The sequence below is a fragment of the Echiichthys vipera genome (assembly GCF_963691815.1).
Source record: "Echiichthys vipera genome assembly, chromosome: 12".
Classification (NCBI taxonomy): Eukaryota; Metazoa; Chordata; class Actinopteri; order Perciformes; family Trachinidae; genus Echiichthys; species Echiichthys vipera.
Window position 1 is genome coordinate 13,514,720 of NC_139837.1, and position 22,786 is coordinate 13,537,505.

At 39.6% G+C, this 22,786-nt stretch overlaps 1 protein-coding gene across 1 annotated transcript; it reads left to right on the forward strand.

Annotated features, from left to right (window-relative positions):
* Positions 1-1,208: 1,208 nt before the first annotated feature.
* On the forward strand, positions 1,209-22,657 carry impg1b (interphotoreceptor matrix proteoglycan 1b; the record flags this gene model as incomplete). The annotated part of the gene is made up of 15 exons (XM_083924581.1): positions 1,209-1,275; positions 4,460-4,678; positions 5,817-5,983; positions 6,712-6,861; positions 8,177-8,235; positions 8,559-8,752; positions 8,840-9,259; positions 10,848-11,503; positions 11,952-12,041; positions 17,812-18,031; positions 18,408-18,618; positions 19,386-19,571; positions 19,694-19,877; positions 21,926-22,009; positions 22,574-22,657. The coding sequence occupies 15 exons, from the start codon at positions 1,209-1,211 to the stop codon at positions 22,655-22,657; spliced, it is 2,991 nt and encodes a 996-aa protein (XP_083780707.1).
* Between the last annotated feature and the right edge of the window lie 129 nt (positions 22,658-22,786).

The following is a 22,786-nucleotide window of genomic DNA, read 5'->3' on the forward strand; positions in this document are numbered from 1 at the left end:
TACTCCATAACAGGAGAGGCCACACATGCCATCACTGTCTTAACTCACTTCCCTCAGCACAGCCATCACCTTCAGTACTCGAACCTGCAAAGAAAATGGAGGAACAGAATCCTTGGCGGGGACTGTCCTGATCCTGCTTTTGTTTTTGTCTGTGAAGCATCGTCAAAATATCTCTGGATGGGCCGATTACGGAATAAGTGAGCAGTCAAAAAGACACCTCAGGAATTGGAGTTCATTGGTTCCTACATCTCGCAGGTAACAGTGCAGATAAAAGAGGAGGAGGATGGATCAAGTGCATATCCAACAGCAAACAAACAGGATAAAGGAAGAAGCAGGGCTACTGTTCATATAGACGCTGCTCTTTACAGTAAGAAGAAAGGCCTGATCTTGGCTGTGCCGCTAGAGCAGGAATGAGGCACATTGTTAGACTGTTAGCTGGGTGAGCAGTACAGAACAAAAACTGCAACCCTGACCTCGCTTTGCACCCAAAATTGCTGGTCTGAGAGGCAGGGATTTGCTGTGGGCACCCTGGAAGGAGGGATCTAAACTGAGAGAGATAATAGGAAGAGTTAGGCAGTCGAACAGTAACATGTAGAGGCGGATAAGACCACACAAAGATTGCGGGTGTCAGTGATCCACTTGGAGCAACTATGAGAAGTAGTTATCTGGTCTAAACTGGTTGGCAGATCCCCAAGTTTGGTCAGCTGACGGATGAGGGTCCATAAGGTGGCTAACAGGATGAGGCCAGGCGGCCACGTGGCCCCACAGGGATTACAAGCAGCAAGAAGAAGGTAAAGGGATTAGACTCAAAACAGAGCCTGCTTTTTTAACCTCGTCACTGTTGTCACACTGAAAGCATAGAAGGAAACCCCCGAGCCAAAATTCCATCTTTCCTCTCCTTCCTCTACCTCTCCTCCCTCGCTCCCTCTGCTCATCCATCCATGCAGCCACCTCGGTTGTCTGTAGGGATCCGGAAGCATCCAGGAACTAACTGCTGGTGAAGAACTGAGCTGGAGCACAGATAGGAGTGGACCGGACACCCTCCTTTGGTACATCCTAACAAGCTGAAAAGCTTCTCTGCACAGATGAGGAGACTGGTGTACACTCTGCTAATGGACTCATGATAAAGAGATTCTGGATTCTATTTGAAAAGTCTCTTTACAAATGACTTGACTTCCGGCTTAAAAACCACATAAAATTAACCCATCATGCTTTTGAAGTCAGGACTATTCTTCACTTTGTGTCTCTTTACCCTCCAAGCAAGTCAAATCAAAGGTAAGAATCCTGTAGGGAGGCTGTTTTTCCTGTTAACATGGTTGAGAGTTTTCTTTGAGTTATTGTCTTTGTGGTATGGTTGGAGAAAGTAATGCTTTTTGTTTTCACACAAAAGATATCTGGATGTTTGTAACAATCTAACTCTTGAAGGCTGCACTTTTAGCAAGTACAGATATAATTCAGCAATTAACGTAGTAATACATTTCTACGTACCTCGTTTACACACCTCCTTCAAGAAGAGCCAAACTTTGGAAAATGAAAAGTTCCCATTACCTTATGTTTAGTTAATGACATTATACTTTGGTGTAAAGCCTGTCTTGCAGGTTTGCTATCAATGAGGTTCTACTGCATGACAGGAGACTCCAAGAGGTGGTGATCCACTTCAAAGGCAACATGGTTTTCCATTTAAAATAGTGTGTGACTCTGCTGCTATTTAAAGGTCTCTGTCTGCAAACTACAAAACGTAAGCTCATGCCCAAACATAATTTTTAGAATAATATCATCAGCCATGAGGCACTTTTGAGGTCATGAATATTCACTATAAATCAGATGGGAAGGGACATATAATAGATGTTCATTGAGAGCGATAGCATCGTTTCACTAGTGATAACATTTGCGTCCCCACTGGTTGTCTCGTTCAGTGTGATGTGCCCGGCTGAGCTCATTATCCTGAAGGAAACAAAAGCCATTCTGTTCACAGTGTTGCAGGACGCTAATCTTTTCTGGCTTGTAATTCTCCTGTGAGGCCTTTTTGCGGCTGCACTGGGCATTAATGCCCGCTCAAACACTCCTTCCTCTCGCCAGGCCCTCGTGTCTTTACATGTGCAAGTCAGGCTGGCATGACTATCAATGGAGACACATGATATAGCTAAATTTCAGGCCACCTTCCGACCTGCTGAAATGTTTGGAAGTGGGAGATTTGTCGGGTGACTTGGTCGGGTTTGCCTGACAGACACTAAACTGGGGGATTTTTACCGACAAAGCTACAGGCTGCAGTGTCAATGCCCACACATTCTTTGCATGTTCTTGGTGTCGGTCCAAATTTGGATTTGAGTAAAACAATATTGTTCATTGTAGAGGTTATTATGTGCATTTAGTACAGCGATTAACACAGTTTTTTTTATGTTCTTGCTGGACCATTTATGTCAAGCAAAATATGAGTGAAAGCCTGAACCTTAAGTTATGCTATGACATAACACACCTTTACTTTTTAATGCAATGCAACAACCTATGGGGCTGAACACATGTCTATCAATCTCACAAAGCAAAACATTTTAAGTAGTTTGTTGTTAGCATCCCCAACTACTCACTAACTGTAAATATTCAAGTCACAATGACACATGATACAATGTGTGAGAATTACCATGATGTTTCCATGTTTAAGCATTGAGTTCATTAATATACATACTATAACAATATGACAATACAATGTAATTTAACATCACATAAAAACAAAGGCGATGACACAAACAAACTCCGGAAATAAATCCCTGTTAAACTCAAGGAATCATTAAAATTCCAGTATACAAATTATATAATATTGTATTGTTTTTCATTGTCTTGTTTATCTGCATAGAAATGCAGCCACGCCAGCTAAAAGTTTGGCGTCTGATGCCAATATATCAGTGATTATATTATTCACACTCACTTGCTTGCACTACCTAATTCAGAGGAGGCATAGTTGTTATTTGGGTCAGATGACCTTGAGTCTTTGTTTTGGGGCTCATAAATCCTGGCTTATTGTCTTAGAAAGTCCCCTGAGGTTTGCCACCTGGCATCACAATGAGTCCTTTTCTTCTGAAATAGCTTTATTCAATGGGGTTACTGTGTTAGAGAGAGTTGACTGGCACACTGGCTTGTCTAATGATTGGAAATACCTTCCTGTAATGCCTGACCAGGGTGGCTGAGCTTGTTTTTCTTCTTCGGCGTGAATGTTTTCGTGTGGCGTGATTGTTTTTGTCAACCACTAAAATCAGCTGGCTATTCACCTGTACCTCAATTTAATCTCTTTAAGGTATGCTGAAACACACACATCCTTTTTTCAGCTGTAATCCTCACGCGTGTATTTCTGCACATTCACACCTGGACGCTGCCCTGCACAACCTCATCCACACACGGCTGGCTTTGCTTTCTATACAAATCTATGCACTTTCTAAGCATTCAAAATGACGGACTTCATACCCCAGACATTTTACAATACAATGAAGGGATACAAAAATCACACATATGGAGGATTTGCTTCTATTAAATTGTCCCAAATAGACTATTGGAGACCCTCTGTGTATAATTTACTTTTCACTGCAAAGCCAGAAACTATGTATACGCAGCAGGAGAGCAATCAGGAGTTTTCTTACAGTAAGAGGGCTGGACAGATGCCCTTAGGGTCACTTGTTGGATTAAGTGCCTGTCATTGAATACACCTCAGTGGTAGTTGTTGTTAACTGTTTGCTGGATATACACTACAAGACTAACAAAGGAAGATTTGACCAAAGTTTTTGTGTTTGCATCTTTTACATAACTGAATTGTAAAGCTGTTAATATTGTAATTGCCATAGAAGCAAACTCCTTACTAATACATACAATTCACCGTAAGTAGTAGTATGTCACTAACTACAGACCAGTTAGTACAACAAGTGCTTAGGCTTTGTGTGGTCATTGGGAGGAATTGTTGGGTCTCTGTGATGGGTCAGTGGTTAAAACACGTACACTTAAGCGAATATTTGAAGACCCTTTCATCAAGTTTGAGTCCATCCCCAGCCGTATAAGACATGAGAGTGTAAATCATAAATAAGTCATACAGTGTGGTCTAGACCTACTCTACTGTATATGTTAAGTGTCTTGAGATAACTTTTGTAATGATTTGGCACTATAAATAACATTTCATTGAATTTAATTAAAGAAAACAGTTGTTAATTATAATAACAATCCACAAAAACACCTCTGAGTGAGAAATCTGACATTTCAATAAAATTCAATTTAATTTATTGTTCCATATGAAGTAGGTCTAGACTACACTCTATGATTCATTTATGATTTACAGAGACCCAACAATTCCCCCATGAGCAAACTGCAACGGCAGGAAGTGCTTGCATGTTTTATGTTTACTCAAACTTTGTGGGCAGAGTATTGTAAAAGTTATTATATTTTCTTCCTAAACTTACAAATTCACTGATCACTCTTGCAGACCTTCATGACCATGGTTTTTCTGGACTCAGGGATGTGAAGTACAGACACTTTCTAGAAGCCTCCCGACCAATCAGACACACAACAAATGTCAGAGCAGAGCAGGACGGACATAGGACGAAGAGGTCGGCGGCGCTCCTCACCACAGGGGTCAAAGTGTGTCCACAGGAGACGATGAAAGCAGTAATTGGCAGCCATCGGGCCTATTACAAGCTGAGAGGTACACTGCTCAACTTTGATGTCAGCTTATAAAGGAACGTTTTAACTCATTGCATAATTATCAAATCTTACAGCGAAATGAATTAGCCTTTCCTCAAACATTGACGCTGTGTCAAATTAGAATAAAGCACTTCATCAAACAGTTGGCTAAATAGCCGCTACTTCTGCTGTCTATTTTGTACGGTGCAAACTTTTTGCAAAGATAATAAGAAAAACATTCTAATCCTCTCAAATGTGTATGACTCTTTAAATCTTATCAATGGATGCACATACACATGAAGCTCAATATAGATGTTTGTTATTTGTCTTTATTGTTTAGAGCCTGGTGACATTGACTGACATGATGCAGTGAAGCTGCAGGGATAAACATATTGGAGCACTTGATATAATAAAGTTATATGCAAATATTCTTTGTCCAAGAGAGATGAATTGTGGATGATTTAAGAGGCAAAGATTGCCACCTTGGCTGTGAACAATGGCATGGTAATACAAATTGTTCCACAACAGCTGCTATGGCGTATTATTTTAAAATGAGGCAGATTAATTTGGTGTATTGGACGTAATCGCTTCGCTCCAGAAATGAGTTTGTCATAGAATAAATTTCCCACAGGCATCAAGATATTGAACAATGTGGAGCTTGTTACCCTCACAGAGGCAGATAAAACAAACTGTAGCCTCAGGGGGTCTTTGTGCTCATGATTTTAATATTCGCAAAAATGTCATGGACATGCAAAGACTTAAATATACAGTTTGACATTTACTAAAACAGGCATTCCTACCTTTTCTTGCTGTCCCAATTATATCAAGCTAAATATGTTTTGTGATTTATTATAGAATTCTGGCATAAATATGCTGTGCATTCATATGCAAAGCTGCACTAAAATGTTTTCTCCAAGGGAACTATAATCTTATCACTAAATCAATCCTCTTTATCCGTAGTCATTTGATATCTCCATGCCGTAATTTCCATCCTGGCTGCCCTTATTGCAAATATATGTAATGCCATGTCTGGTCAACCTTTGTATGCTTTTTAACAAAAGATTAGATGGTGTCTAATATTCATACTTACTTGTGAGTTGATGTATTTTCTAAGAAAAGTCAAAATGAAACATCCATTAAATGGTGTGACATCTCTTCAGTTTGTCAGGAAGCCATTTGGGAGGCGTTTCGAATCTTTCTGGACAGAGTTCCAAACTCAGAGGAGTACAGAGCCTGGCTTTACACCTGCCAGCATGAAAACCTCTGCATGGATGACCTGGCCCAGAACTTCAGCAGCTCTCAGGAGCATCTGGACATGGTGGCCAGAGTGAGTCCTGCAGCTAAACACAAGTCCACTTTTGTGGCAATATGTTCATAATGTGATGTAGTCTTCAGTGTTTATCTGTGATAGTTAATTGATTGTTTCTTATTTCAAGAGAGTATCCGAACAAGCTGCAATTGAAGGGTATGTGCAAACTTCCTTCTTGAATTTTGTGTTTCCTATTTTAGAATACCCTTTTAAACCAAAATAAACGTTTTGTCTGTTTTTAACAATAAAAAGTAATAAATACACTCCAAAAAATTATTTGTTGAATTTACTTTGTATTTACAGTTATGTCAACAATTTAAAAAAGACTGATTTGTATTAGAAATAATAACATACCGTGCAATTCACTCAACCAAAAAGCCAGTTGAATATATGTATATGTATGTAAATGTATTGTTGTAAATGTTTACAAAAATGTTATTTTATTTCCAGAGTTATCGCTGAAACCACAGAGTCAGGAAGGGATTGTGAGTTGAACACTAACGCAACAAAACTGTTTAATGAACGCAATTAAATGACTTTATGAAATGACCGGCTATCATACATTTTAACAGCAACATCATACATTAATTAGTGAGTTGCTGTTTTGTCTCAGGCACCTGGACACCCCCACTGATTCTGCTACCAACTGACGCTGACGTAAGTTTACCAACAGAATATTTAACATCCGAAGCACACACAAAATCAAGTGCTGCTATTCTCACAACGATTTGTCTTTTCTTTTCCAGAATCCAGAAGATCCCAACATGATCAAAGAGAACTTAGAGGAATACATTGTCGAATTCAGCATCACCATCGTGGACCCGGCGTACAGCAAGCTGCTCAGAGTCCCAGAGTCAGTGCACTACCTCGACATCGCACAAGTACTCAAAGACAAGGTGAGGGCCGAGTGTAAGTTTTCAGACCCGCAGTAAATGTTAGCTGTCTGCTTCTTTATCTCGAGGCCCAGTGATAGCAGAGCTTTGTTTTTTTAAAAACTTTTTGAAGATCTTCCTAAGGGTGATGAAACCCTGAAACCCTGAGTCAAGTGAGAACTATAGTCCAATTATGCGTGCATTATTTTACTTTTTCACACAACAGCTGTAACCTCTTTCCAGACAATATCCTCCTCCGTCTCATCCTCGATTACTCTCCTCTTATTCTACTCTTCTTTCACAGCAGTGTTCTATCATTATGCAAGACATCTTACAATGAGATGAATTGGATATCCAGTTTCTATCGCATTGTATTGTTAAGTATAAATTTCACCCTGGTTGATTTAACAGCTTTAACGTCACACCCAAGGGACTTCTAAGTGACTAAGCCTGAAATAGTAGATGTAATCATATAGTCACTGACTAAGTAGGCATTGACTGAGGCTCTAACACAGCTCTTTACTCTTCTACTGGTGTAAAACCATGAGTATGTCATTTGTTTTTTTTCTTCCTGTCACTTCAGAGACATTTTTGCTTAAAGGGATAGTTTGGCTTTTTCTGAAGTGGGATTCTATGAGGAAGGCGATTTAATGATAGTCAGTGTGTTAGATGACGGTTATTTTGCAGAAGCAGACGTGGAAACTGCTGTGAAGGGGGGCATCAGCAAACTGTAAAAATATTTTCACTGCTTTACCTTGCCGACAAACCGCACTGTTCTTTGGTGCTAAATTTTCTCGACGTATTCCTACGCACGCCACAGACTAGCTGTTTGGCTCAGACTTTCAGCGGTTTATGAAATACAAGTACAAGAGAATAAAAATGAGTGATATGACAGCGACAACAAAATGCCGTTAACTGTGGAAACAAGTGGATACCTTTATGAGCCGGAGTATACAGTAGATGAACTTTTGCTAAGGGACACTGATCAGCCGAAAGAAAGAGAGAGAGAGAGAGAGAGAGAGAGAGAGAGAGAGAGAGAGAGAGAGAGAGAGAGAGAGAGAGAGAGAGAGAGAGAGAGAGAGAGAGAGAGAGAGAGAGAGAGAGAGAGAGAGAGAGAGAGAGAGAGAGAGAGAGAGAGAGAGAGAACTTATGTGGAAAGGAAAGGGCTTTCTGGAATGGATTTTTTAGGTGTGCCTTTTTTAGGTGTCAAAAATCCTTTTTGCTACTGCCTCTTTTCACAGTAGTGCATTGCTTAGCTCCTGTGTCATTACTCCTGCCTGCTACTCCAGATTGGAGAGGAAATGCTCATGTTTCTTTCACTTGTTTTCTTTTTCTTTAGATGCTTCATGTGTTAGAAAAAGTTCCAGGATTCAAGGAGATCCGTGTTCTGGGATTTCGGTGGGTTTCCTTTTTAAAAAAAAAAAATATTTCTTTTAAAGGCTTGCCACTGTAATTGTGCTTTGTAATAATGATTGATTTTGACAAAGCAGCACAGTAAATAAGATAAGAAACTCAAAACATCTTATACTAATTCCCTGATGTGACTTTTATTGATTGATTGATTATTGTTTTATTGCTCAAGTCTCAAGAGAAACTGTAACATCCCCAAAAATATACCCTTTTCGGAAAATGACTCAGAAATGTCTGGCTTAGCAGACATCCATTACCAGTGAGACCTGTCTGTTATGAGGTTTTCTGACATGCTTTGTTGCTTTGATCAGCTCAGAAGATGCATCTGTGCGTTATGCTGTGGTCTTTAATGGAGAAACCGAGCTCAACGATGAACCTGAGGGTCTTGAGGAGCCTGAGTCAGACGAGGATGTGAACGCTCCTAAACTGAAGCACATCATCGCAAAGGCCTTTAAACAGGAACCGTCCCTACCACTGGACATACAGACACTCAGCTTTGAGGCTGGTAAGCATAATATCACATTTAACTGAATAAAATAATAGGTTAGTCCTTAGAATAGGATTTTAAAGCTGTATAACTCCATCTTTTCAGTAACCACAGTGTATCCAGTGGAGGAGCTCGGCATAAACCCAGTTGAGGGCGTCATATCCGGGGATGACACCACACAGGCACTAACAGCGGACAATACTCCCATCCAGATCTTCTTCCCCACTGTTGCAGTGATAGAAAACTCTTTGGAAGCTTCTACCATCGAACCAGAAACACACACCTTTGTGCCTTTCATCCCAAACGTCATCCCAGAAAGCGCTTCTTCCGCCACTGATGAGACTCCTTTAATGTCAGCAGTAGAGGAGGAATCCTCAAAAGGTTCAGCCGAGGAGCCCAGTGGCATTATATCACCAGACACAGAACTGGACACTATCACAGAGAAGGACGAGGGAGCAGAGCCAGCGATGGAGGAGATACCACCAACTGAGCCTGTTGACAAACCTGAAGAACAGGTGCCAGACGGTAAGGCTACTCCATTTTAAATGTTGTTTTTAAAGAAGGATGTTGAATTTCAGTCAGGAACTGAAGCTTTATTGAGTAGCAAAACATTGGGTTGAGGTTTGGATTTATTTAGAGCTATCGAAAGAAAAACAGGATCAAACCACAATTTTTGTATAATGTTCTTGTTTCTAAATCTTGATTTTGCTGATGGTGGGAAAGCAGTGAGAGGATGCTGTTATGGTCTAGAGACACAAGATACAGAACAGCTGATCGGTGTATATAAAAAGAACACCCCCCAAGGCTAGAAAGGTAATAAGGATTGAGTGGATAATTGCCAAAGAAATGTACAGTAAATATCGAAAAGTAAGAGGGTAAAACTGGGAGTTAAATTAAATTAATTTGATTGATTTGACTTAAATTCTACTTTATTTATTACCATTTAACAACACTTTACTTGATTAGTCTAGTATTGATCCACACTTACTGAGTGGTGATCATTTTCCTTTTTCGTGTATTATGTTTAAATGTACAACTTAATTTTACACTATTGCCAATTTCACATGAAACTCCACAGACTTCCTAGTGACACATTCAAGTCACTCCAAAGTGAGTATCAGCAATGGACTGTCCAACGAGTGACTTATTTTTTTACTTTTTTTAAAACATCCGAACAGAAAACTTACCTCTTATGGGAAATGGAAATGGCATTACAATTAGACTTGCTGAGGCGATACATCATATTAAAACCCATTAACAAGCAGAACCCGGCTGGTAGTCGATTCATAACACACTCATACTGTGCAGTTACATTTTGTTCAAACCTGCACAACTTTAAACATTTTAAACTGCGGGGTTAACAATAAAAGCAAAAGTATCAGGTTTGCCAAGCTGAATTGTGGGCAAATGTGTAAAAAATGATGCATAAGACATCTACAGTATTGTATTTGATGGAGGGGTGAAGTCACACACACAAAAAAACCCATGAAGTCTCAGGTTTTAATATTTGACTCATTGTATTTTTAAAAAATCCTCAAATGAAGAGTTGGAACAACCTGATAGAAACTATTACACTGCCCGACAGTGGGAAATGTCATTATTATAATACCCTTAAAGCTTTTATAGAAACTGTACTTGGGGAAATACACTTTCTCTCTTTCTTTGTGAGAGTTTTATGAGAGGGTCAATACCCCTCTTATGTCCGTCACGTTTGGACCTAGAGCCAAGAAATGATTAGCTTAGCTTACCTTAGCATTTCTATACATACAGTAATGTAAAAAATGATGATATGTGGGGAATTACGTTGTGTCACTGTTTGCGTAACGACAGGCTAGCTGTTTGCTTGCCATCTTTATTCTACATTAAATCAATCTATACTGAACTTAGAAACATGAGAGTTCTATCAATCTTCTTATCTGAGTTCTGGTCAAATGTCCAAACTCCTAAGTTTGTAGTCAAATCATCAACACAGTTAGATATAATGATTCTGGTAAGCTATCCTGCCTAAATTGCAATAATACCTGAATAACAATTAGAGTATCCGTATGTTTCTCTTCAAAATAACTATTGCTGGTCATAAAACTTTTTTTCTGGTATGTTTTTATTTTACAAGAACCTGAATCAGCTGATGGGGTCACTGATGAACATCAAGAGCAACAGAATGAGGACCTTCCCTTAGCAACTCCAGACTACCATCCAGAAGAAGTGATTACTGATACACCTGATGAGTTTAAACTGGACTTACCCGAGTCTACAGATCCCACAGTTAATGAGATATCTGTCACAGAAGCAGCAGTCCCAGTCTCAACACCATCATCTCATGAAGTTGTCGTCCAAGGCATTGAGCCAGAAACAGATGTGGAGTCTTTGCCATCCCCTGCAGAGAGTGGCGAAGCCCCAGAGGACAGAGAGGAGTCTAGTGGAGTGCACAGTGGAGCGACCCCGGCCTCGGCTGACCTGCCGCTTGAGAACTCAAACATTCAAGATGATGTAGGCTCAAGTCAGAATGAGACAAAGGCAGAAGTGACAGAACCTTTGGAAGAAGATAGCGGTAGTGGATTCCCCTCAGAATCTGACGAACGCCCGTATGAATCCACGGCTGCACCGGCTATGAGACAAGCCAGCACCCCTCTGATGACAGCAGTGGATAAGGGCAAAGAATTAGTGGTTTTCTTTAGCTTGAGGGTCACTAACATGATGTTTTCTGATGACCTGTTCAACAAGAGCTCCCCAGAGTATAAGTCACTGGAGAATACCTTTCTTGAGCTGGTAGGTACACAAGCTTTTGTGCTGGATATCATGCTTTTACATGCTTCATTCTCGTATTTTCTTTTGTAGCCTGAGCTGACAGGTGTGACAAAAGTACATTCGTGCAATATACATATATTCTTAAATTTAATTCAGTGAGAGAGAAACTATTTTACAGTAGCCCCAAGTTTGTGCTTAATCTAAATCTTGTTGTCCTGCGTAAGTGAGGTTGCCCTTTGCAGGAAGCCTTATCCTCATATTTTTTAACCCAAAAATGAGCAGTCAATTATAATAAATTTATATTATTTCTTCAAATTTTTTTTATTTTTTATAAAAGTATTATAAGGTTTGATAAGGCTTTAACCAATCGCCAAATTCTTGATCAGATCTGCAGTAGGCTGTGGTAATGCTTTAATTTAAGAAGAGCCATTGTGTCAACAGTATAAAGAAATGATTCTGTTTTACTTAGACACAGCACTCTGGGTCCAGAAACTCGCCAAACCCTGGAGCTTCCAGTAAATCTGGGCCTGGGAGACAGAAGATTTTAGCCTCCATACCGGTACTTTTTTTTCCATATTGGAACTACATCTCCAATGCCTCAGAGAGAGCATGACCTTTCTATTTCTTAACTAACCTTTTCGATATGCAGTATCTTAAAATCTGAAAGCACCTAACATTTCTGAAGTACTCCGCTTTAGTTTTCAGCTTTGCTTTTGTCCTTACATTAGATATAGACCTACCTGCTGCAGCTGCTCATGTCTATTTGTTTTATCTGAGTCTGGTTCTATTGTGGCAAGCTTGTTTTTGTGTATGTTGCCTTAATTTTGAATTGTGCTAAATTTTTGTCTCTTTCAGTTACTTTAGATTCTGTTTGACTAGTATTTTCGCACTTCATTTTGTACAATTTGTGTCTGCATAGTCCTGGGCTGTAAAATCAAAAGATTGATTAATTGTTGATTTTAAAAGGTTCACGTGTAAAATGGTCTAAATTAATAGTGAAACAGATGGAAAGAAAGACACCACTTTCACATTTGTCCATTCAATATGTAGCTGGAGCCAGCAACTGCTCACCTTAGCTTAGCATAAAAGCTCTGTAGCTAGCATGGCTGTGTCCACTAGTCAAAAAAAAAGATCCCTACCAGCATCTCTAAAGCTCTTTGTGTTCTCTGCATAGAATCGCCTACGGGAATCGCCATCAGACATTACTTACATGACATTTCATTTAGCTGACGCTTTTGTCCAAAGCGACTTCCAATCGATACATTCAACAATTACTGTACAAACCAGAAGAGCAAGCTATTGCAAGTTATTGTTATATAAGTGCGGTAGCTTCAAGTAAGCTGATCTATAGAGTGTTACATATAGGTGCTTGCTTTTTTAAATTTTTTTTAATTGAATCATCTTCTTAGCCAAGGTGCAGTCAGAATTTGACGCCTCATTTCCTCTTACCAAAAAAGAGCATCGATGTGACGTTGGGGGAGGGAGAAACGTCAGCCAGATGGACAAAGCGAAGTGAGGGCCAGCAGCTAGTTGTCACTCAAGAGGCCGCACCCCTAATAATTCATAAACTTTAACCTCCAACAAAATAAAAACTAGCCTGGTACAAAAAAATTCAGCCACCTCAGTGTTGTTATGGAGATATGACCTAAACATACAGACTAGAATGTTTTTGTACCAGGCCTTAAACAGGTTTAATGATGCTGTGAAAAATGGCCTATTTAACATGGGGGTCAATGAGAAATTGTTCTATTATGAAACCAGCCCCTAGTGACCACTGGGTGAACTGCCCAGGGAACCAGGGAATCGCTGTGGTCGGGGCTTGGTTCTCTGTTGCTGTGTTGTGTTGCTACTGGTTGCCAGGAAACCTAAAAGTGAAAACAAGACTACAGGAAGTTTCCAGCCAAGAAATGGTCTGGTACATAACCCACCATAAAATCACAAATTGTCAATTTTACACAAAAGGGTGGATTTTGTTACCTTTGGACAAAGCTAGGTTAGCTGTTTCCCCCCGTTTTCAGTCTTTATGCTAAGCTAAGCCAAGTGACTACTAGCTGTAGCTTTATATTTAAGTAGACACAGATTGGCAGTGTGAGTGAGCCTATTCGCTCATCTTTTGACAAGAAAGCAAATAAGCATGCTTACCAAAAATGTCAAAAAGTCCTTTTAAAGAGAAACATTGTAAGCAAAATATCTGTTGTCATTTCTTCGTACAGACAAGCTCTCTGGTGTGATACACTATAGAGAGGCTGCTTGTTGGAGTTGCTTTGTATAATAATGTAGCATGCACTCATTGTGGGACTTTACACTCGCCGGCCACTTTATTAGGTGCACCTGTCCAGCTGCTCGTTAACACAATTTTCTGATCAGCAAATCGCATGGCAGCAACTCAATGCATTCCGGCATGTAGACATGGTCAAGACGATCTGCTGCCGTTCAAACTGAGCATCAGAACGGGGAAGAAAGGTGATTTAAGTGACTTTGAACGCGGCATGGTTGTTGGTGCCAGACAGGCTGGTTTGAGTATTTCAGAAACTGCTGATCTACTGGGATTTTCACGCACAATCATCTCTAGGGTTTACAGAGAACGATCCGAAAAAGAGATAATGTCCAGTGAGTGGCAGTTCTGTGGGCGCAAATGCCTTGTTGATGCCAGAGGTCAGAGGAGAATGGCCAGACTGGTTCGAGCTGATAGAAAGGAAATAGTAACTCAAATATCCACTGGTTACAACCTAGGAATGCAGGAGAGCATCTGTGAACACACAACATGACCTACTTTCTAGCAGATAGGGAACAGCAGCAGAAGACCACACTGACACTTTATTAAGCACCAGGTGCACCTAATTAAGTGGCCGGTGGGTGTAAGTCTGTGATTGTGAACAGTGCAAGTCTAGTACGTCTCTCAACAAAACCGTGACTCTATTTTTGTACAATTGTTGCTCATATGTGTTGTTTTTTTTATATTACCCAGTGTTTATGTTTTGAAGCCTTAAAGATACATTTGCAGAGTGAATGAATGTAGAGCAGAATAATTTGATAATAGGCTTAGTAGCCTAAAACTGTATTGCTTTGTACATGGTAGAGCACAACCTAGCCCGGGATAGTCTGAATCATGAGACCCGGGTCTGCCATAGTCATTGTAGGGCTCAGAGGTTTGTGACTTGTGGTAAGAAGCTTTAAGTAGTTCTGGTCATTTCCAGCACCACACACACTGTGCTATTAATGGTTCCAATCTGCTTAGTGCGGCATCAGTCAGGTCACATCTGTATGCATGTTGCAGTAGTATTACTGTGTTAGTTATCTGGTGTTATAGACATACTGTTTGTATGTACTACTGTAGGCAATGAAATAAAATAGATCACAGATTGGTCAAGGTCATTTTGTTTTAAATTACATGTTTTTTAATCAATGCTGGAATCTTATGGCAACATAGGCTACATGGATTTTCCTCTAAACTGTAGTTTTTTTAGTTTTGCATTAGCTGCTGGCCAGCAGGAGAGGACTACCTCTCTTAAAACCTGTACCTTATTAGCTTACATCAAAGCAAGAAGCTAATTTGGAGGCCTACCTTGAGGTTGACGGAGGACACATATTTTTAGGCTTGGGCATTGTGTTACGTAAAGGCCTCAGCCTCAGATTGAGGAGGTGCATCGATACAAATTGGATTGTGTGCTTTCTGTAATGTCAAGGAGCAGAGGGAATATGCGAGCTACTCAAGGTTTACTAGCCTTCTGGGTTAAGATTAATAGTTACTAATGTGTTATGTTTGGATCATTTCACAATAAGACTGTAAAAATGTTTTTCATGTTTCATAATATTAATTTGATCTTTTTTGATGGGTTCTGAAACAGAATGCATTATTTTCCCAATTAAGTTTGAAGTTTCCAATTCATTTCTGGCACATATAGGAATGTCTGCAGTGGATCGCTGAACACAAAACGAAGCAGTAGGACTACATAGACAGAATATACACAGACACAATGCACATTACAGGCAAAGATCCAAAGCAACAATACAGCAATATTATAAATATAATAACACTCCATCTCCAATCTTTAATGGTTGCCCAAACTGTGGTTACTGCAGCTTTTCCTTAATCAATATATTTAGCTTCCTGGCAAAACTAATGTGGTCAGACGTTTGAGAAGGTACGTATTTACCATATACTTTCTGTTCTCACAATCCCATTAGGAATAGTTAAAATATATTCCTTTAAATGGGCTATTTAGGCAGAGAAAGGGCAATGTGATACAAATACTTCAAACTGGTCAGTGAATCACTGAAAAATAGCAGGAACAATAATGAATAAATGTCAAAAATATATTCTGCAGCCCATTTAAATGGACATAATGTAATGTTTTGCTGGATATTGGACCCCATTTGTGATACTGTACATTCACTGTCTCTCTCTCATATATATATATATATAAATATATATATATATATAGAAACCATTACATTAACCTACAGTGGCTTGCAATTCCCCCTGTTTGCCTTTGCCCCCATTACTCCTGTACCTACTGGTTTATGAAGCAACCATTAAAATTGGACAAGGAGGTTGGAATTACTTTATTTGCCACGGCAAATCATTAAAAAAAAAAACAACATTCTCATGGCAGCATGTGTTATTTTCTTTTTTTTGACACCAGAGAAGGGATGTTTCATCAGGTTTCCCAAAACAAGAACCAGTAGATACATGTGTAACCTCAGAGAAGTGGATTTATGGTTGTGTTTGGGTCAAGCAGTCTACATTTCTTCGGTCACAATACAAACTGCACTAAATTTTGTTGTGAAAGAACTCGGCTTTGACCTTGTGTGGAAGGCAACAGAGCTACAGATTGATATCTAATCTACAGTGTACATGTTCTACTTGACATTTGGCATTGAGACAAATGGATGACCAAACAGCAAGCCGTGTGTCCTGTTTCCCATTTGTTCGGAATGTTGGACAATTTTCGTACTTTCTCAGAGACTATTAGCTATAGGGAACTAGCCCGCAGTAAACTGTCTGCCAGTGATAAGTGAAGTAACTCGATCAGAGCAGAGCTCCTTAAGGCCTCTTATCTCCCGCTCGACAGCCATGCCAGCTAAAGCATCGTAATCTCTCCCTCTCACTCTGACTGCGGCTGTTTGATGTTTGCCTCCTCTGTAGTAGTGAACATGAAGTGGCTGGAGGAGAGCGCTTCAGATCGATGAACATTGATGCGGGTCCATTACTTGAGCTGGTTGACTTCTTCCATGCCTAAATATCACCACCGTCATCAGTCCGAGTCTGTGGTCTTAAAAGATTGGTCTCTCAGTTATCTGAGCTGCAAGTCTGATATTGTCGGGAAAATATTTTTCAATACAACAATGTGGCACATTGTAAGATGGGAGAGTTAAGAGTTAAAATGTGGCTGTGTAGATTTGATTTTTGTTTTTTAACCAGGAGTTGGTGATGCTGCGTTCCGTATTGCCAGAGGCAGAGGGCAATTAGAAACTAAGCTAAACTGTACAAAAGATATAAGTTCACCCCTCAAACTGTCCTATTATTACATTACATATTTCATATAGGAATAATACAAATAATACAAAGATTCTGGTCAATGTCAACTATTTAGTTACTGTGTTTTGGCTTTGTAGGGCAGTGTATTTGGGATAATACTTGACCCGACAATATGACATGCATATATTACTGTCAGGCACTTAGATAAAAGCCTTCACCAAACATCATATATTATAGATTTATTTTGGACTTGTGATAGCTCTGATGCCATGCAAGTCTTTTCTCATCACTCGGGCTCTTCATCGACTAGAAATAGCACGCCCTGTGTTCTTATACTAATGCTTATAAACCTAACACTAATTTTGTTCTAGATCTAATTACACACACAGCACTGTAACGTCAGGATTTAATGCTTGTATCAAAATTTAATTATGAACTATTCATAGCGTTCACACTGTAAAATGTGACCTGAATAATTCAAAATCAGCCGTGTCGTTGAGGAAGTAAAACCACACGTGTGCGGTCTCTGCTGCCCTGGTCTTCTTCTCGGGAGGACACAGATCTTCACTTGACACCGACATTATTCTGACATCATTTCATTAACCTAAATATCCAAGTGGGAATCTTTTGTCCTCCTCGGATTGGGAATGCATCTTTTTTTTTACCCTGTAAGATGAAATCAATCTTGCTTGATTGTTGCTTTCCAGGAACACTCTATTCACTGATCACTAACTGTGTAGAAAACTAATCTTTTAAAATGAGGAAATTCAGTACACCCCCTGATAAATGTAAAGAGGATGGTTGAGCAAATAGATAGTAATTTGCTCTCCTTTCGCTTTCCCCACAGCTTCTGCCATATCTACAATCCAATTTGACTGGATTTAAGCAGCTGGAAATTCTCAACTTCAGGAACGGCAGCGTTGTAGTGAACAGCAAGATGAAACTGGACAAGCCGGTACCTTATAATGTCACAGAAGCTGTTCACTGTGTGCTCGAAGACTTCTGCAGCGCGGCATCTAAACGACTTGACATCGAGATTGACAGTCGTTCTTTGGAAATAGAACCAGGTGCAATGTTCTTGCTCACTGTTGTGTCATATGTGATTACAGTACAGGATGCAGACATCTCATGCAGAGGGGAAAAAATGAATCATGCTGCAAGCTCGTACAAGGGGGGGCCTGTTCACAATACACATCCTTACTTTGCTGTCTTTTTGCAGTCTAAAAGTGAGGCGCAGTATTGATGTGATGCATAATTTTGCTTGGAAGAGTTCATGAGTGTATTTGACCTCATTTAACGCACCTTATTAAAAACAGACACTGCCATTCACGCCAATCAAAATGCCCTTTAATTTAATGTTAATGAGCTATCTCCTCTCTCTGGTCTCCATTTCTTCTCCACCTCTCTTCCCGTCCCTCCTCCTCTCACCTGTGTTGGTTTAAGCTGACCAAGGAGACCCCTGTAAGTTCCTGTCCTGCAACGAGTTTTCACGCTGCGTTGTAAACAGTTGGACGGAAGAAGCGGAGTGTCTGTGTGATCCTGGCTACACCACAGTGGATGGCCTGCCGTGTCAGAGCACCTGCGCTCTGCAGCCGGACTACTGCCTGAATGGAGGCCTGTGTGAAATAATCCCAGGGCATGGAGCCACCTGCAGGTACACAAAAGATGACGAATGAAAGAAAAAAAAAAAAAGTAAACAGCATGACCTTGGCTTGTTTAAAGGGTTTGCATTTTTATCTAAAGAATGTACTGCAAACTATTTCAAATGCATACCTTAAGTCTTGGAAAAGTTGTTGTTTGTCAGCCAGTCACCCATTTCTCTATAAACTTCCTCTATTGTGTGAGATAGTTGCAAGCACAGGCATGGACTCCACTGAAAACCCTTCACTGATGCTGCATTCAAGGACATTAAAGTTTTAAAAGTTCTGAAAAACATTCTCACACTCAAATATCAATGCTGTGGAGAGGATCGTGTGTATAAGTTTCTCATAATTTATTATTGCTGTTTGGAAGCCAGCTCAGAAATCTTCTGAACTCCCTAGAATACTTTCTTGAATACACCAATAAGAATTCAACGGTGAGAACAACTACGCGTCGTTAAAGTCACGACGGAAAAGCATCTAGAGATAGTTTTGCTTCGCTGGACTTAATGCAGGGCTCATTCGGTTATTAAATTAGGAAAGTGGTTCTCTTCGTGTTGGAAAGCTTGGAATTATGAAGAAAAAAAATCTGTGATGATTTAATTAGATTTAGACAGTTTCCTGTGTATTTATGACTGTATCATGAGCACATCAGGTTGTCCATACAGTACTAATTATCTAAATTTCTTGGCATTTCTTCTCTGCCTGGTAATCAAAGTGAAAAAGTTGTGTTTACAGGGCGATTAACACTTACCTGTATGTGTTTTCTTATGTCTTTCAGATGCCCTGTAGGTAAATACTGGCACTACCACGGAGTGCGCTGCAACGACCTAGTGTCAGTGCCAGTAGACCCTCCGCTAATTTTAACCTGCCTCGTGGGAAGCCTTTGCTTTGTTTGTGCCATCATTGGCATTTTGATGTTCATTAACAAGAAATGTATGAAGATCAAACGAGCTGTAACTTTGGTGTAAGTATGAAACCTTATATTCTTGATTTCTTTTGTTCCAGGGTGTGTCTTTTTTCGGTGATTTTGCGACGTTTTGTGTTCTAAGCATTTTTATTCACCACCTAATCTCTTTTACATTGTAGGCACACCCTTGCTCCCTATGCCTTTGAGAATACTTTGAGGGTGAACCCCGCATTTGAAAATGATGATGGTGTCTTAAGTCAAGTGTCCACATTGCCATATCCTTCAAGTTCTGCTTCTTCCCAGTCCCAACAGTCTGAACAGGAACATTTTGCTTCAATTGAAAACATACATCTGAGTATTGAGGTACACTGTGCTGTATGTGCACAAATGACTAAACTACTAACCTCAGACTTCAACTACAGTAACAATAACAACTAATATGCTTTTACAAACTCTCCGCAAACATTTGGCTTGTTTTCCTTTCTCTCATTGCTCCATATTATATCGTTGTTTTGGATCTAGAAATTTAAATTCACCATCAAAGTTGACAAACTGAATGCTGGATGTGTGGGTATTACTTAAAGGTCCCGTATTGTAAATGATGACATTTCCATATCTTTTTTTATGATTAAGCAGGCTTAATAAGGTGCTTTACAAATACTGTGAAAAGTATCAAAACACTCAATCCACAGAGAAATGCACACAGCCTGTATTCAGAAATGGTGCCTTTAACCTTTCAGTCGCGTCCGGGTTAAATCTGACTGATTTACCACTTTCATCAATCCCAAATATAGTTTTTTTTACATTTGATTGTCTCAAGGCCTTATGATATCATCCACACTACGCATTTGAACATATACAACTGCTGATCACTGAATTGTTGAATTTTGAGTGGTTTGGTCAACTTTGTAACATCTGTGGTGTTTCCGGTCATAGGGAATGAATGGGTGACCCTAGATTGTGTTCATCCATCAGATAGTCCACAACCACAAATCCACCACACACACACACACACACACACACACACACACACACACACTGACGGAACAGTTACTGTAGGTGTCTCATCTTCCCACCTTACGTGATCCACAGTAATCATACTGATATTTCTTCAAAACTGTGCTGATGATTTGGCTTTCAAAAATATAAGGAGAGAGAAAATAAAGCAGTTGCTCATTCAATTCTCAATTTGTTACACTTTTCTATTAAAAAAAAAACGTTTTCTCTAAAAAGAACCAAGTAGTACCGTATATACAAACACTATCTCAGAACTTTGTGTGTATATACAGGATGTTGTCCATTGCATGTTTTCTAGTGTATAGTAGTGGTGCTGGAGTGTTTTGCTGTGTCTTCAGCCTTTTTGTTTATCAAAGGTCTCCCGAGCAGCCTTTGCCTTTAGTCTTCTGTTTTCTGGGTCTCCTGGACTATTTTGGTTTTGTGTCACCTGCTTGGCAGCTATGGTTGAGTTTATCATCTTAGTGCTTTATTTCCTTAAGGAAGCCTGTAGTGGCTCTTTACAGTTTTGTGTTCTTTCCCCCCTTTCCTATCTATCGCTATTGCAATTTTGTGGTTATCGCTCTGGTTAGAGTGAATTTGATTGTGGTTGGATGAGAAGTATAAACATATACCATTCCGACACCCTATTGGTTGTACATGACCCACGTCCATCTACACAAATCCTGTACACTCCAGCAAGGAAATAGCAGACGTACAGTATGTAGTACATATAGAGAATGAATGGCATATAACTTTCTTTTATTTTCTAGTTTGACAGTGAGTTATAACTGAAAAACAACATAAATACACTTAAGTTTTTTCGGGGGTAGGTAAATTACGTGGCATGGGATCAGTGCATAGTCACCGACACACTGACTCAGATACTGATACCGATACCTATACGGATACCAATACCAACATTTTAGACAGTATCGGAGGCATTTACAATGCTGGAATAGGAAACAACGTGTTTAGGTAAATGCAGATATATATTAAGAAACAAACAATAATCATTAAAATCATATAAACATGTTCTGATATAAATCTAAAATGCAAATATGAACCTGAAAATGCGCCTAATATGGGATCTTTAAACAGTGTTCAGTGTGACTTTAATGGTAATTAAATGTTGATGGAGATTCTCTGGTAACTTCAGTAGTCGCTGAGAGGCCTTGATCCACAGAATCAAACACTTTTAATGTACACACTATCCACAACTTTGAATTCAACAAACGTGTAAAGTTTTAACCCTGAACTCTTCAGTAGCAGCTGTAGATCTAATCTCCTGTGGTAGATCTTTCTTTCCGGCAGATCCTGATATTGGCTACGTTGCCAGCTTTTGTTGACATTGCCTCTGGTTCTACAATATATTAATGAAGCACACTGTGAACACTGTGTGCTCTCTGTCTCCACAGATCCCCAGACAACTCTACACAACAAGATCAGAAAAGTTAGTCTCAGAAATGGTGGACTTCCATCACTGTATACCACACAATGAGGTGAGAAGAGTAACATCTGGTTGTTTATCTTGTAGATTTAAAGATGCAAAGATACACTCGTCCCCCAAATACCAAAACGTCCTATCAGAAAAGTTAAAGGGAGATCATGTAGGCACATGTAGTGCCATGATGAAACATACTCAGAAAATAGGACATTCAAGGGTTTTCAGAGACCTTGTAATTCAGACATTCAATATGCATTTTAAGTGTTGCTGATATTCAATACTGATGACCTTTACATCAAATATTTTACAGCTCTATGATGTGCACAAAGGTAAAACACATGTGCATGATGTAGCCCTTGCTGATTTCTCACTAACAAACCAAATCAATGTCCACTCATTGAACAGTTTTATGATCAAATATTAACCTTGAAATGATTTGCATGTAGTAAAGTGTCTTCTGCTTCTGCAATGGAAAATATTCCCTTTCTTGAGTTGAAGTATTTTTTTGATTGATGTATACAAAGCAAATATCTTGTAGGTATAGTTATAAGGGTATTCTGTCTTTTATCATAATTCCCCCTGATATAAACTATTTTTCACTCTCCCCCCTCTCCTCTAGACGTGGCGACCGCCAAATGAATACAGAACCTGCTGTCTTTTAAGGGCATCAGATAACGAATGTTTCGAAGTAACAGTTCTTTGATGACAGCCGACTTTGCTGTTTAACGCTATACAGGATGCTATGGTACAGGAGCAGGTACAGTACGGTAGACCAGTCAAATGGTGATAAAAGTGTTGAGATTAATTGTTCATAGTGATCAAAGTGTCTTGA